Genomic DNA, 12,690 nt, shown 5'->3' on the forward strand with positions numbered 1-12,690 from the left:
GAAAAAAAAGAAGTCATAGCCTGTAACCTGGCGGGCTTGAACGTCACTTTCCACTGCTAACCCCACTCATGAAGGCGGCCTGTAGGTATCTGCAAGGTCAGTACAGCGTCCTGAGGCACTGAGCTGAGGATACTAAACTGTCTAGTGTTGTATTTTCCTCGGAGGCCTCAAGATTACCATTGCAAGCAAGAGCATCGGCAGCGTCATTCACATAATAATTATCATTAAGAGAGCATGTCTGAGAACACCAAAGCATGTGTGGAAATGGATCTCTCCGATTTCGCTCAAAATTTGTAGGTAGGTTCCCTTTGGGGAGTGAATCGATTGTGGAAAGCCCTTGACAAAGTTCCTGAAGGGAACCTTGAAATTTGTATACCCCTCAAAAATGGCCCAAATATCACATTTTTGATAGGTCTAGAAACGAGTCACGCCACAGCGTATACGAACAAGCTATGAACTAAACTCCATCAAGCCAACATTGCCTCACCTTAGAAGAGCAGTACCGCTTAGCTACGCCAGGATCCCAGAAGACGAGGTCCATCACCTCCTGACGCCACAAATGATCGTCTTGAAAATGGCCAATTTACAAGCGCTGGCAAAACATCCAGCTACGTCCTCAATTGGCCAGAACTATACACCGGCATATAGTAGAACACCTCTTCGGGCGCTGAGGACATGTCCCCCATCTTCCTTTTGGGGTTTTCTTGAAATAAACTTTTTCCAATTTTTCCACTCGACCATCCTGAAATACGGCCAAAGTCATACCTGCGCAGGAAAGCTCGCCCCTCCGCTACGTCTACTCAGCAACTTCTACTCCAACGCTACTCCCAAGGCCGCAGAACAAAGTGTATTGTTGGCTCTGACTAGGAAAAGTAGCGGTGATCACTTGTCACTCCAAACGACAAGATTCTCCTTGCGCCACCAATCATTTTTTTGTGCGACTTTTGATGCAAAAGTGACTGAAGGCATGAGCGCAATTCTTAAATTTTACTACAAGAGGCACGGTGAAATCACGTGCCTTGTGACGCAAGAATGCCCACTTGCCAAGTCGCGTGGATCACGGCTCACGAGATTTCAGAGTCACCTTCGTCAAGTGCGCTTGTTACTCGCCTTGAACGCCCGTTGGTCTGGAAGTGATCACACTTGTGTTGTTATTGCGCTCAAGAACACGGTGACCGTGTTGTAGGCCTATGAATCGGGACTTTCCCTGACCATGTAGGTCAAAGACCAGTGAAATGATTATGAAATCACATTCTTTATGGGGCTGTTAAGTGTGACGTCACGGCCCCTTCGATACGCATAGCAACGGAGAGCTCTGGGGACAAACAAAAGTCGCGTCCTCTGGATGGAACCAGTTGTGAAGGGCAACAGCATCTAAATGACTGGAGAGAGAACAGTTTTTCTTTGCTTTTTCGTCAAGCGATTGTTGTCGCTCTTTACTCCTTGTTCTTTCCTCTACAAATCTCCTGTAGTCGTCGAGGGCCTTCATAATGGCTGTGAAATTGGCTGCCCACTATAAAACTCCGTGTTTGAGAGTGCTTTGAAGATTCTTCGCCTCCTGATGGATCAAAGTACGAGCGCTCCCTGTGGATTCGATTATATGTAGGTGAGTTGTTCAAGAAATCAGTGTCTTCTTTCTGTCTCTGCCCTCACGCTGGCACAATATCAGCCTCTATATCCATGACAGCCCGCACCTCCCGTAGACTGCATGACTTAGCTGTATTCTCGCCCTCCGTGGTGATTGAAGACCCATGGAAGAAGTTGTTCAGAATGATGTCCTGAGAATATAAAATAAAATAATTCCAGGGAATTGTTACAGGGTATTTTGGAAGGATGGAGAGAGAGAGAGAGAGAGCACTGTTTGAAGTGTTTGTCTCACTGTAATTACTCCAGATTATTGAATGGTGTATGATCTACTCGATATTTTCCGCAATGGTTTTTCCTGATTTGCGGGATCTCTTCTTTTGCTGTTTGCGTGTTTACAGGAAGTGACTGTCTGATGTATCTGCACCAGATCCTGGGGAAATGAAGTCAGATGCAAAGGCAGGGTCGTCCAGTGATGCAACACTGCCGTTCTATGTGCAACGTCACCGCTAATTCCCCCGGCGAAAACACAAACACGTGAAGAGACTACAGTATTGACCGTTCTGGTAATGAATCGTGACTGCTCGGACAGTCGATAATCGAAACACAGAGCACCAGCATGATGTTTTCATATTGGGAACCGCACACCAGCTCAATTCTCAAGCCCAAAAATCGATTAATACAAAACACAGAGCGACGCAACAAGAGATCATCCGGCAACCAAACCAACCTGGGTCTGATGCACTGAATAGTCTTGAAATACGCAGGCCACACAAAGCAGTGCAAGCCCAGACTGTTACAATGTACATGCATTGCAGAACAAAGTGTAACCAAAGATACACAGGGTTATAGCTGCACACTCGTGCATGTGCTCGCTCAGCCCAAGAACACGCAGGATGATAGAAATAATCCGGGGGAAACACGCTAATGTCATGACCGGGGAGTGGGCCAGACATACTCTCAGGATTCTACAATTCCAGGTTCTTTACGGAAATATACCAGGAGTCCAGATACCCATTCCTCACCCTCACCACACAAGAAGACCAAAGCTTCACTCTAGGACCAAGCTCAAACAACAGAGAAGCAACAAGAACAACAACAACCAGCGATCGATGCAAAGCATCGAGCTATATACTACAAGACCTAGTAGCGTGCACGGCGCGGAGCGAGCAAGTAGCCAGCAAAGCATGAATAGGGATAGGTTTCACAACACTATTGATCGACAAGACACATCGCCGCCATGGCAAACACTTCATAAAGACACATGTATAAGCAGACGGAATACAATACAGATAATGACATTGTAGCAACACACGGACACGACACTAGCACCGAAGTAAGCATCAAGACGTAAATAGTGCAGCTCTGAAAAAGTAAAAACTACATTGACATGTACATTGGTGTGCCGAGTAGTATCATCCTTGATCACCCATCCAACCAAGACGTTATCAGGTCCGAGACGCCGAGATCCCACGCCGAATGTGAAGTGCATCTAGCCTTGAACCTGTTGGACAAGGCACACACATATGACAAAAAATGACATCCACTCCGATTATTTCCAGAGGCCAATCATAACAGAACACAGAAATGAAACCACGGGCTCAACAAAGTAAACGCAAAGGAAATTAGTTAAAATAATCCATGAAGTGCTATTTTAATTCCAGCGCTGACTGCAGTGTGGCGTCATGGCCCGATACCCGCTGAGCATAGACACAAACTCCATTTGACAGGGGCACGACATACTATTTTGGAATAAAGTCACAGGGGCGTAGCACCCGCTACGACTGGTACGACCATGGCCGCACCACTTTTCGAAAAGTGTGGTCCGTCTGGAACGTGCAAAACCGTAATAAAAAATCAGGATCCATCGATATTTGCATATGCGCATCAGACCTTTTTCTAGACTCGTAGATCTGTTATGCATCTGCAGTCGTACTGAGTACTGTACTCGACTCGACTGCACACTGCGCCAGAAGTTCCCAGAACGCAGGATTTTGTGTCTTTTTTACAAAATTTCCCCGGGGGGGGGGGGCCGGACCCCCTCCAACACGGCCTTCCGCCGCAACGACCTTCGGTCGTACCACTTCCAAAACCCCTTCTACGCCCCTGAGTTATAAAGTACAGCACTCCAATGACATGACGGACACCTCGTGCAAATGCGTGGTCTGTTCATCCGGCCAACTCGGCCACGCATGAGAGTGTGTGCATGTACGCGCGCACGCAAGCGCGCACGTGCACACACACCATGTATTCGGTGCGTATGGCGTACCTGTTGCGGAGATAATGAAGATGGAATCATTATCATGATGTTACATGTACATGTACAGTGTATGTTTGAGTGTAAAGTAAATTTTATTTTATTACACATTTCTTCGACACAACTTACTCCACATCTTCGCATTTCTCATAATCCATCCATCTACACTCCGTCTCAGTTGAGGAAAAATTCTCCCAGGTATGCACTAGTCACCACAGCCATGTGATGACATTGGGATGGGTCCCAAGCACGATTGCACTCTCCAGTTACAATATAATTTATTTGTCCAGATTATCTGTGAAGACAAAATGCAATGCATAGCGGCAATCGATGGATGAAGAGAGAGTTTGTAAATACACATATCTTTCCACTTGTTCAGGAGCTTACCTTTTGGAGTTCACATCGTTTACACGATCTCTTATGCAGTCTTGCACCTTGGCTTTGTTGACCATGGATACGCCATCCCAGAAGACATTCTACAGGAGCTACTAATGCAGAGCGTTTTTCACGCTCGATCTCGGCGATCTACCTCGTCACGCCAATAAAATCCTCCGTGACACTGCCTACAGTCACAAGAGACGTCTCAGTAAGGTAATGAGCACGACAACGCCGTCGAGATCAAGGACAAAGAGAAAACAAAACACTCACTGAAAACAGCAAAGAAGAAACGAAGAAATGTACACGATTCCTATATGTTGCCAATGACAACTGGTTCGGTGGAGACGACGCTACTTTTGTTTGTCCCCAGTGGGATCGTTGCTATGCGTATCGAAGGAACTGTGACGTCATCACTTAACAGCCCCATGACGTAAGAAATCTCTCATGCAGTTCACGCGACAAGTTCGTGTAGCCAATGCTGCTCGCGTGCCAGTCAACACAAAGCGACCGAGCTAGCAGCTTTTGTCGAGCATCGAAATGAAAACAAGGGACTTTTACTGTTGGACTATGTTTGGGATTGAAGGAGGTAAATGTGAAAGATGAATAACTCTCCATGCCCCATGCATATTTCAACGGCTTGCTGCCATTGCAACACTCCTACACTATAGGGCAGTTTGTGGGGGTTCTCAGCAGATCAAGCAGGAAATGCAGCTCATCTTACCTCTGCCGTCATGGTCTGTTCTGAATAGCGCTCCAGGCACGTTTGCGATCGATGGCTGCGTGTCGTGATCCAGGAAGCGTCATCCTACGTCACAGAGCACGCCATCTCACCGTGCATCTTGCAATAAAATTCAAAAACTGCGCTCAGGACTTCAGTCACTTTTGCATCAACAGTCGCACAAAAAACTATTGGTGGCGCAAGGAGAAGCTTTTCGTTTGAAGTGACAAGTGATCACCGCTGCTTTTCCTTGTCAGAGCCAACAATACACTTTGTTCTGGGACCTTGGGAGGAGTGTTCGAGTAGAAATTGCTGAGGAGACGTCGTTGAGGGGCGAGCTTTCCTGCGCAGGTATGACTTTGGCCGTATTTCAGCATGGTCGAGTGGAAAAATTGGAAAAAGTTTATTTCAAGAAAACCCCAAAAGGAAGATGGGGACATGTCCTCAGCGCTAGAAGAGGTGTTCTACTATCTGCCGGTGTATAGTTCTGGCCAATTGAGGACGTAGCTGGCTGTTTTGCCAGCGCTTGTAAATTGGCTATTTTCAAGACGAACATTTGTGGCGTCAGGGGGTGATGGACCTCGTCTTCTGGGATCCTGGCGTTGCTAAGCGTTACTGCTCCAGGAACTCTTCTAAGGTGAGGCAATGTTGGCTTGATGGAGTTTTGTTCGTAGCTTGTTCGTATACGCTGTGGCATGACTCGTTTCTAGACACATAAATAATGTGATATTTCGGCAATTTTTGAGGGGTATGCAAATTATAAGGTTCCCTTCAGAAACCCTTTCTAGGGCTTTGCACAATCGATCCACACCCCAATGAGAACCTACCTCCAAATTTGAGCGCAATCGGAGAGATCCACTTTCACACATACTTTGGTATTCTTAGACATGCTCTCTTAATAACACCAAAAAAATTTAAAAATGGAAAATATCATGTCCGTTTCTGAAGGGAACTTACCACGGCAACTAACACCCGGTAAACCCTAGGGGCGGATGCGGCTCTTAACGGTGGGGGTAAGTGGATAAGTCTCACAACCACTGGCACAAGTGGCGAGGAACCCCATTAGCCGCATCCATGTACCCCTTTGGCCTGGCCACAAGTTCCCAATTGGCTGGGGGGGGGGGGGGGTTAGCGGCACGCCTGTAAAACCGACCCGAGGCAGGACTTGAACCAGGTGCCTCTCCTATCTCAATCATGGTATTTGACCTACCACTGTGCCTGCCTGGTGAAATATTAGGACCCAAGATACTGCTCTGGGGCACCCCTGCAGAGATTGTGTAGCGAGAAGATTATCTGCCTGCGGACTAAGCACTGGCGTGCACAGCCGTCGAGATAGGACTATAAGAAGCTGTGGAGAGTGCCAGTAATGCCGAGCTAACGAACCTTGTAGAGGAGGCCCACGTGGGAGACTCGGCCAAAGGCCCCGGCTATATCAACTGCGAAAATTCACTCCGCGCCGCCGTGGCCAATGATGCCCACCCAGGCGTTAGTAAGGTTAAGCACGTATAGTGCGTATGCCATAGGGAGACCCTGCGAAAACCAAACTGGTGGGGAGTGAGAAGCTGCTGGCGCTCATTTAACGATTGACACTAGTTTCCATTGCTTTAGATAAACATATGGAAAACAACGAGACTGGGCGGTAGTTTTTCAGAAACGAGCGCAAGGACCGTTTGTGATTTGGAACCCTGTTACCTGTCTTCCAAGATTTTGATTGAAGTCCGCACCTGAAACAGAGAGCGAAATAGCTGGGACAAAGGCTTCGCAAGTTGATTTGCACACTACTTCAGGACTCGGGCTGAAATGCCGTCAGGACCAGTAACCTTTGATATGTAGAGTAGCGCTAGGAAACGGTAGGCGGTTGGCGGGTGAAAGTGAAAGGCTGGGATTGCCGGTGATTTCTTTGGAACAAGGTCAGGTCAACCGTCAGAAGTATAATCCTGGCCAGTGACACTGCACTTCTTTGGGAAGAAGGTGGCAAAGGCATCCGAACTCTCACTGCTTTTTGCCCACTCCCTTTCATCCGCACCAACAATGAGAGGAATGTCTGTGTTATGTCAGTATCCTCAAGGACACTTTATATTTGTCCACCATTATTTGTCCTTGGGTGAGCCATTAGAGAAGGTGTGATGGATATTGGCCTCTTTAGCTTCGTGAGATCGCCTTATGATGTTGGCAGCTGTGGTAACGGAGCGGAGGAAAGCTTGGTTGAGTGGAAGATCGTTGGCGTATTTTCTCCAGGAGAGCCAACGGTTGTCTTTCTCCCTCATAGCAGCTGTACATTCCGGTGTCCACCACATGCTGTACATTCCGGTGTCCACCACATGGGCTCACTCGGCCTCATGGTTAGTTGAAAATGGGACAACGTGGCTATTGCGCCTCTGGCAATGTACTTTATATGACGGCTCTTAACCCTTTAAGAGCCGCCCCATACTTGAACGCGTCGTAAACGACGCATTCAAATGCAAAACTTCAAAAGATCGTAACTCAGTCCAATCTCGCTCAAATCCAGTGATCGAAATATTCAGGGAGAAGACAAAACTCTCACCTGTCGGGAGAAACAATCCGCGAAGCGCTGCGAGCAACGGTTCCTGAGATAAATCACTCGTAAGTTGAGCCACGATCGCGGCAATTTCAAAAGCGCGCAGTGCGACTTTAGTATTGAGAATTTTGAGACTTTTCGTCACGCTGGTTTACTCGAATTTGCACGGGTTTCACTTTTGGTATTGTCAAGAGTACACAGCGAAAAATTTGGAACTCCACGATCGAGTAAAATGAAATATCAAGAGCGGGACGCAATTGGACGCATTTGGGGCATTTTTCGTACTGTCGCTGCGATCTAGCGCTGGATAGACGGTGTGCTGGCTATCATGATCGACCTCATTCTCTTCCTCTCGCGGAGACCTTTCCAGAAAGCCCAAGATTGTGAGGATTGAGTGAGTAGAACTGAAGCTATGATCCAAGGAACATGAAAAAATGCAGAATTTTGAAAATTTCCTGTGGCTCTTAAAGGGTTAAGAGCCTGAAAGAGGTGGTGATGATGTTAAAGGTGCAGCGCAGCATCACTTACAGTTGAGATATGATGGTCAGAACAGTCGCTGTGACATAGCCCATATGCCAGGCACTAACCTATGCACAAACTGACTACCTGTGGACATCGCCTGCCGTGCATCAGCTATGTGATGTGAGCAAACGGATACACATGGAGAATGAACAACCATTTTTGTCCTGAATTTTCTCGCTCAGAGAGTGATTTTGGGTGAGCGCATATTTCACACCATTTCCAAAGTCAGGTGTGGTATGAGCATCATTTCTCTCCTTTTTTTGTGTATAAAGTATCTTTCATTTCCTTCCCATTGACTATAATTATAGCGGCACATGAAGTATTGTTTCCCCAGTACCTAGTCCCAGTGCCAGTGATGTATTGAGCTAGTATTGTGACACTGTACCGTTGTGTATGCTCATGCAGGTCAACCTGTCAGTCTAATTGCTGTTGGTACAGGACAAACAACAACAGCATTCACAGTGACATTTGGTGATGGACAACCTACAGCCAATGTTACCATTTACTTACCTGTATGTATTGTGGCCAGTGGATCAGGACCATTCATTCGACTAGAGAAGACTGATGGTAGTCTAGTGTTGGGTGAGACAGGTGCCTTCACTGTGTTTGGAAGAGCACCTGTAAACAACACAGTACATCCTATACTGGACACTTTATACACTGGACTGTACCATTGCAGAACAGTGGATCACAACTCAACACAAACATATCAACTCAACATTGTAGGTAAGTATGAACTGGCTTCTTTCTTTCTGATGCATGGAATGTGAAGACAAAGAGCGCATTGGTTTAAAACGAGACACCCGAGCAACAGAAAGCCTCCTCCCTGATCACGAAGTTGCATATGACGCAAGCAATGTATCAGACGAGTTGCGGCACTCTTGGTTGCAAAAAGACGCGAGGAGTATGTTTATAAAGCATGATGTGTACCATGTATCCCTGCTGAAGTCAACAATGAACAGTTTTAGAGCTTTTTTACTCAGTTCCTTGCCTCAACAGTACAAAGTACACACAAACTCACACCTACACTGAACACCTTCACCCCGCCCACTGAGTGACTCAGACACAACATATTCACACAATTTTACATTCACAGTGACACTCAATCATACATGTACATGATACCTACTCATATTCACGCTGATGGAGTAGTCATATAGCAGCGAAACTAAATGCATGGTGGCAGAGCACGTCTCTACTAGGTTCCTGGTATGTGGCACTGGCAGTGTTGATGCCGACCATCTCCTGATGTCTATTGCTGGTCAACAGGTGGAATGGATCTCGTCGTTTGTGTATCTCGGCAACTTCATATCGCCGGATACCAGCATGTCAGCTGAGCTTGATCGCCGGATTGCCAGTGCAGCACGAGCTTTTGGTGCTCTTCGCTGCATCTTTGATGATGGAAACCCGTCATTGTGCACTAAGAGATTGATTTACAGCGCATGTGTGGTGTCGGTACTGCTGTACGGCACCGAGTGTTGTCCAGTCCTGCGACGTAACGACTTCCGCATTGATGGTTTTCACCACTCTTGCTTGCGTATCATCTTGCCTCTTTGCCGAGTTTTCCCATTCCTGGGTTACTTGGACCTCATTCGCTTCCTTGTCTTTGGACATGCTCAGTCCGTTGAGTTTGCGAATTCAAATAAACACAACCAACCCAACCATCTTGGGTGGGTCTCGGCAAGATCAAAAGTCAGATTCGGTGACCAATGGAGAGCTGAGGTAAAGATGGGGGAAAGCCAGTATTTTTATCCACCTGCTTCTGCAAGCGACACATGAAGTGCCTTGGACATGTTGCACATATGCAGGATACCAGGCAACCTAATGAGCACCGCAAACCTGTATCGGAACAGAGAGGTAGCTGACAATGTTCTTCATGCGAGCGCCGGGTCCGCAGTGCTGGAGGTTCGGCGGTCCACAACTGCCCCAACTCCCGGACTCTCCCCGCGACATCGTCTCAGGCTCCGTACCGGGCGGCGGTGTCTACCATTGCTGCTCAGGCGACTCCTCCGCCGCCGCATGTGCGGCACGTCCTCTCATGCTGCAAGGCCCACTGTGGGGCCTGTGGTCGGTGCTGCCGCTCTACTCGTGGATTCCAAATCCATAGATGCCAAAGATGGCTCTCTCGCCGTGCCGATTGAATATGGTCCCTAACCTCTCGGCAGACTGCCGACTTTCTGCCGTCGCTCGTCGTTTCCATGTTGTCGGCCCCGCCAAGGGACACATGACCGTAATGGCAGTGTTCACCAGGACCAGGTGTGTGTGTGTGTGTGTGTGTGTGTGTGTGTGTGTGTGTGTGAGAGAGAGAGAGAGAGAGAGAGAAAAAGAGAGAGAGAGAGAGAGAGAGAGAGAGAAAGAGAGGATGAGTGTGAGCGTATGTGTGAAAGTGTGTGAGAGTGTGGACTTGGGTGCGTGTCTGGGTTATTGAGGACGTTTGGTCGTGTGTTGGAGTTAGTGTATAGGTTTGTGTGTTGTTGTTTATTGTACGCATGCACGGGTCCGTGTGTGTGTATGTGTGTATGTGCGGATACGAGAGCATGTATATGCGTGGTTCCACTGTATTCGTTGCCTGTATTCCCCGTTTCATACCAGAAACGTGTTTTCCTGATGACGGGGCAAGCGTGAAACTCTGAGTTCCAATTCTGTTCCGACTTACTTGTAATACTATCTTCCACTATTTATTGATCAAGGTTTCTGCCCTACAAAGTCCTTTGTCTCGGAGAGGCGTTTTTCAGGCGACCTCAACCCATCTGTATACACCACTGGCTGGGGCTACTTCTGCAAACATTCGTTTATCGTACTGGAAGCGGCTTTACCCGTCACTGCACGACCAGTTGTGTATTTGGTTTTCTTGGGTGCATCATAGACTGTGCTGACCTGGACAGTCTTTTCATACATTTCATTACTGTTTCCCTGTGTCCTTTTTGTACAGCTCAACAGGTTCAGTCAGGACCATCCCCTACACCACTGACATTGACCAACACGGGTGATACTCACACCATACCATGCGTGTCAAGTGGAAACTTTCCTCTCAACTCATCTTGGAACTCAACATTAACTCTGGACACACAGATGATACAGGCGGTGACACATACGAATATGGTGAACTCAACTTTCAGCTTCCAGCAGAATGATGCTCAGATTGTGTATACAGAAAGTGATACATCAGGTGTTACCTTCACTGTAACCTGTACAACATTGTATACTACAAACTTTGATTGTGATGCAAATGATTCTACTCCTGCACGTCCACAAAGTGTAATTGACAGATGTGTAAATGCTTCCAAGCCAATACCTACCACTGCCTCTGTCACTATCCGAGGTTTGTATTTGTTCAGAATTATTTGGTTTGAATGCATAACAAGTGTGATGAGGGCACTGAAAACTTGAGATATCACTGTCACAGTAGAATGCAGTTGACAAACTCATTCATGCCATCCAAAACACATGATTTCCTCATGACGGTTGTAGTACATACAATTTACTGAAGTAGGTAACATATTCTCTAGTGCTGAAAGATTACGAGCAACTTGGTCAGAATGTTGGGCACCTACTTCGAAGTATCTATTTAGTTTGGTAATACACGTACGAAATCAATACCGCCTCTCCTATCAATTGGGTCAAGCTACAAAAGTAAAAAGAACAGCCTGCAGACACTGGGCTTTGCCTTGTTTGTACAAAGGACGGCAACTCCGTTAAATTATCAAGGGGATTCGGTAATAGAAATACCTAGATGTTAGCAGAAATCACCCTTGTAGTGGGATCCAAGAACTTCAATCTCTCTGAAAAGTTTTTCAAAGTAGGAAGAAGAATGAAACTGAAGACACCACTGCAGCTGTACTTATGGTTGATAATATGGTGGTAAAGACACACCTGGCAGTATGGCGGTAAACACACGCCTGCCCACACACGCTCTCTAAGCTGCAAAGTTCTGGCACAGAGCTCTCCTTCTCACCACCACCACCACCACCACCACCACCACCACCACCACCACCACCACCACCACCACCACCACCACCACCACCACCACCACCGACACCACCACCACCACCACCACCACCACCACCACCACCACCACCACCACCACCACCACCACCACCACCACCACCACCACCACCACCACCACCACCACCACCACCACCACCACCACCACCACCACCACCACCACCACCACCACCACCACCACCACCACCACCACCACCACCACCACCACCACCATCAGTTCGCGCCTGGCGCCTAGTCGATGCATGGTTGGCGGTGTCCGACATAGCAGGCTGGTACATCAAGTAGCTTATTGCACATAGAAGATTACACAGCAACAACATAGCTTGATTGCGACGTATGAGTCCAGTGGGGACGAAAGGTACGTCGCAATCTAGACAAGGCGCCAGGCGCGAACTGATGGTGGTGGTGGTGGTGGTGAGAAGGAGAGCTCTGTGCCAGAACTTTGCAGCTTAGATAGTGTGTGTGGGCAGGCGTGTGTTTACTGCCATGTTGTTAGGTGTGTCTTTACCACAATTTTATTAATCAGGAAGAGATAAAAACATTCTGTAACAGTTTTCCCCTGTTCTCTATAACTTTACACTCCCTCGCACCTCATGCGTCTTACGCCTGTCTATTAGCACCTTCATTGGCGCCATTGCCACATGTATACTATCACATTTTGCATATAACTGGTCGAGGCGCGCTCAA

The 12,690-nt window shown here is 47.4% G+C and overlaps 1 protein-coding gene and 2 long non-coding RNA genes across 5 annotated transcripts in view; 2 read left to right on the forward strand and 1 right to left on the reverse strand.

Moving 5' to 3' along the window:
• The window catches only part of LOC135811918 (uncharacterized), a 55,781-nt gene that overhangs the window by 7,862 nt on the left and 35,229 nt on the right, over positions 1-12,690 (forward strand). For both annotated transcript variants that reach the window (XM_065325182.1, XM_065325183.1), the window contains exons 3-4: positions 8,404-8,724; positions 10,931-11,320. In XM_065325182.1, coding sequence (XP_065181254.1) covers positions 8,404-8,724; positions 10,931-11,320 — 711 coding nt within the window. The remainder of the gene's footprint in view (positions 1-8,403; positions 8,725-10,930; positions 11,321-12,690) is intronic.
• LOC135812609 (uncharacterized) lies at positions 1,374-2,130 on the forward strand. The gene is made up of 2 exons (XR_010552869.1): positions 1,374-1,606; positions 1,986-2,130. It is a non-coding gene; the product is annotated as an uncharacterized LOC135812609 (long non-coding RNA).
• On the reverse strand, positions 2,424-4,533 carry LOC135812610 (uncharacterized). 2 transcript variants are annotated; one of them, XR_010552871.1, is made up of 3 exons: positions 4,229-4,533; positions 3,971-4,136; positions 2,424-3,088 (listed from the first exon to the last, which is right to left on the reverse strand). It is a non-coding gene; the product is annotated as an uncharacterized LOC135812610 (long non-coding RNA). The 2 variants fall into 2 exon arrangements; XR_010552870.1 differs by having other exon boundaries at positions 3,971-4,533.

Source organism: Sycon ciliatum, chromosome 3 (genome assembly GCF_964019385.1).
Source record: "Sycon ciliatum chromosome 3, ocSycCili1.1, whole genome shotgun sequence".
Classification (NCBI taxonomy): Eukaryota; Metazoa; Porifera; class Calcarea; order Leucosolenida; family Sycettidae; genus Sycon; species Sycon ciliatum.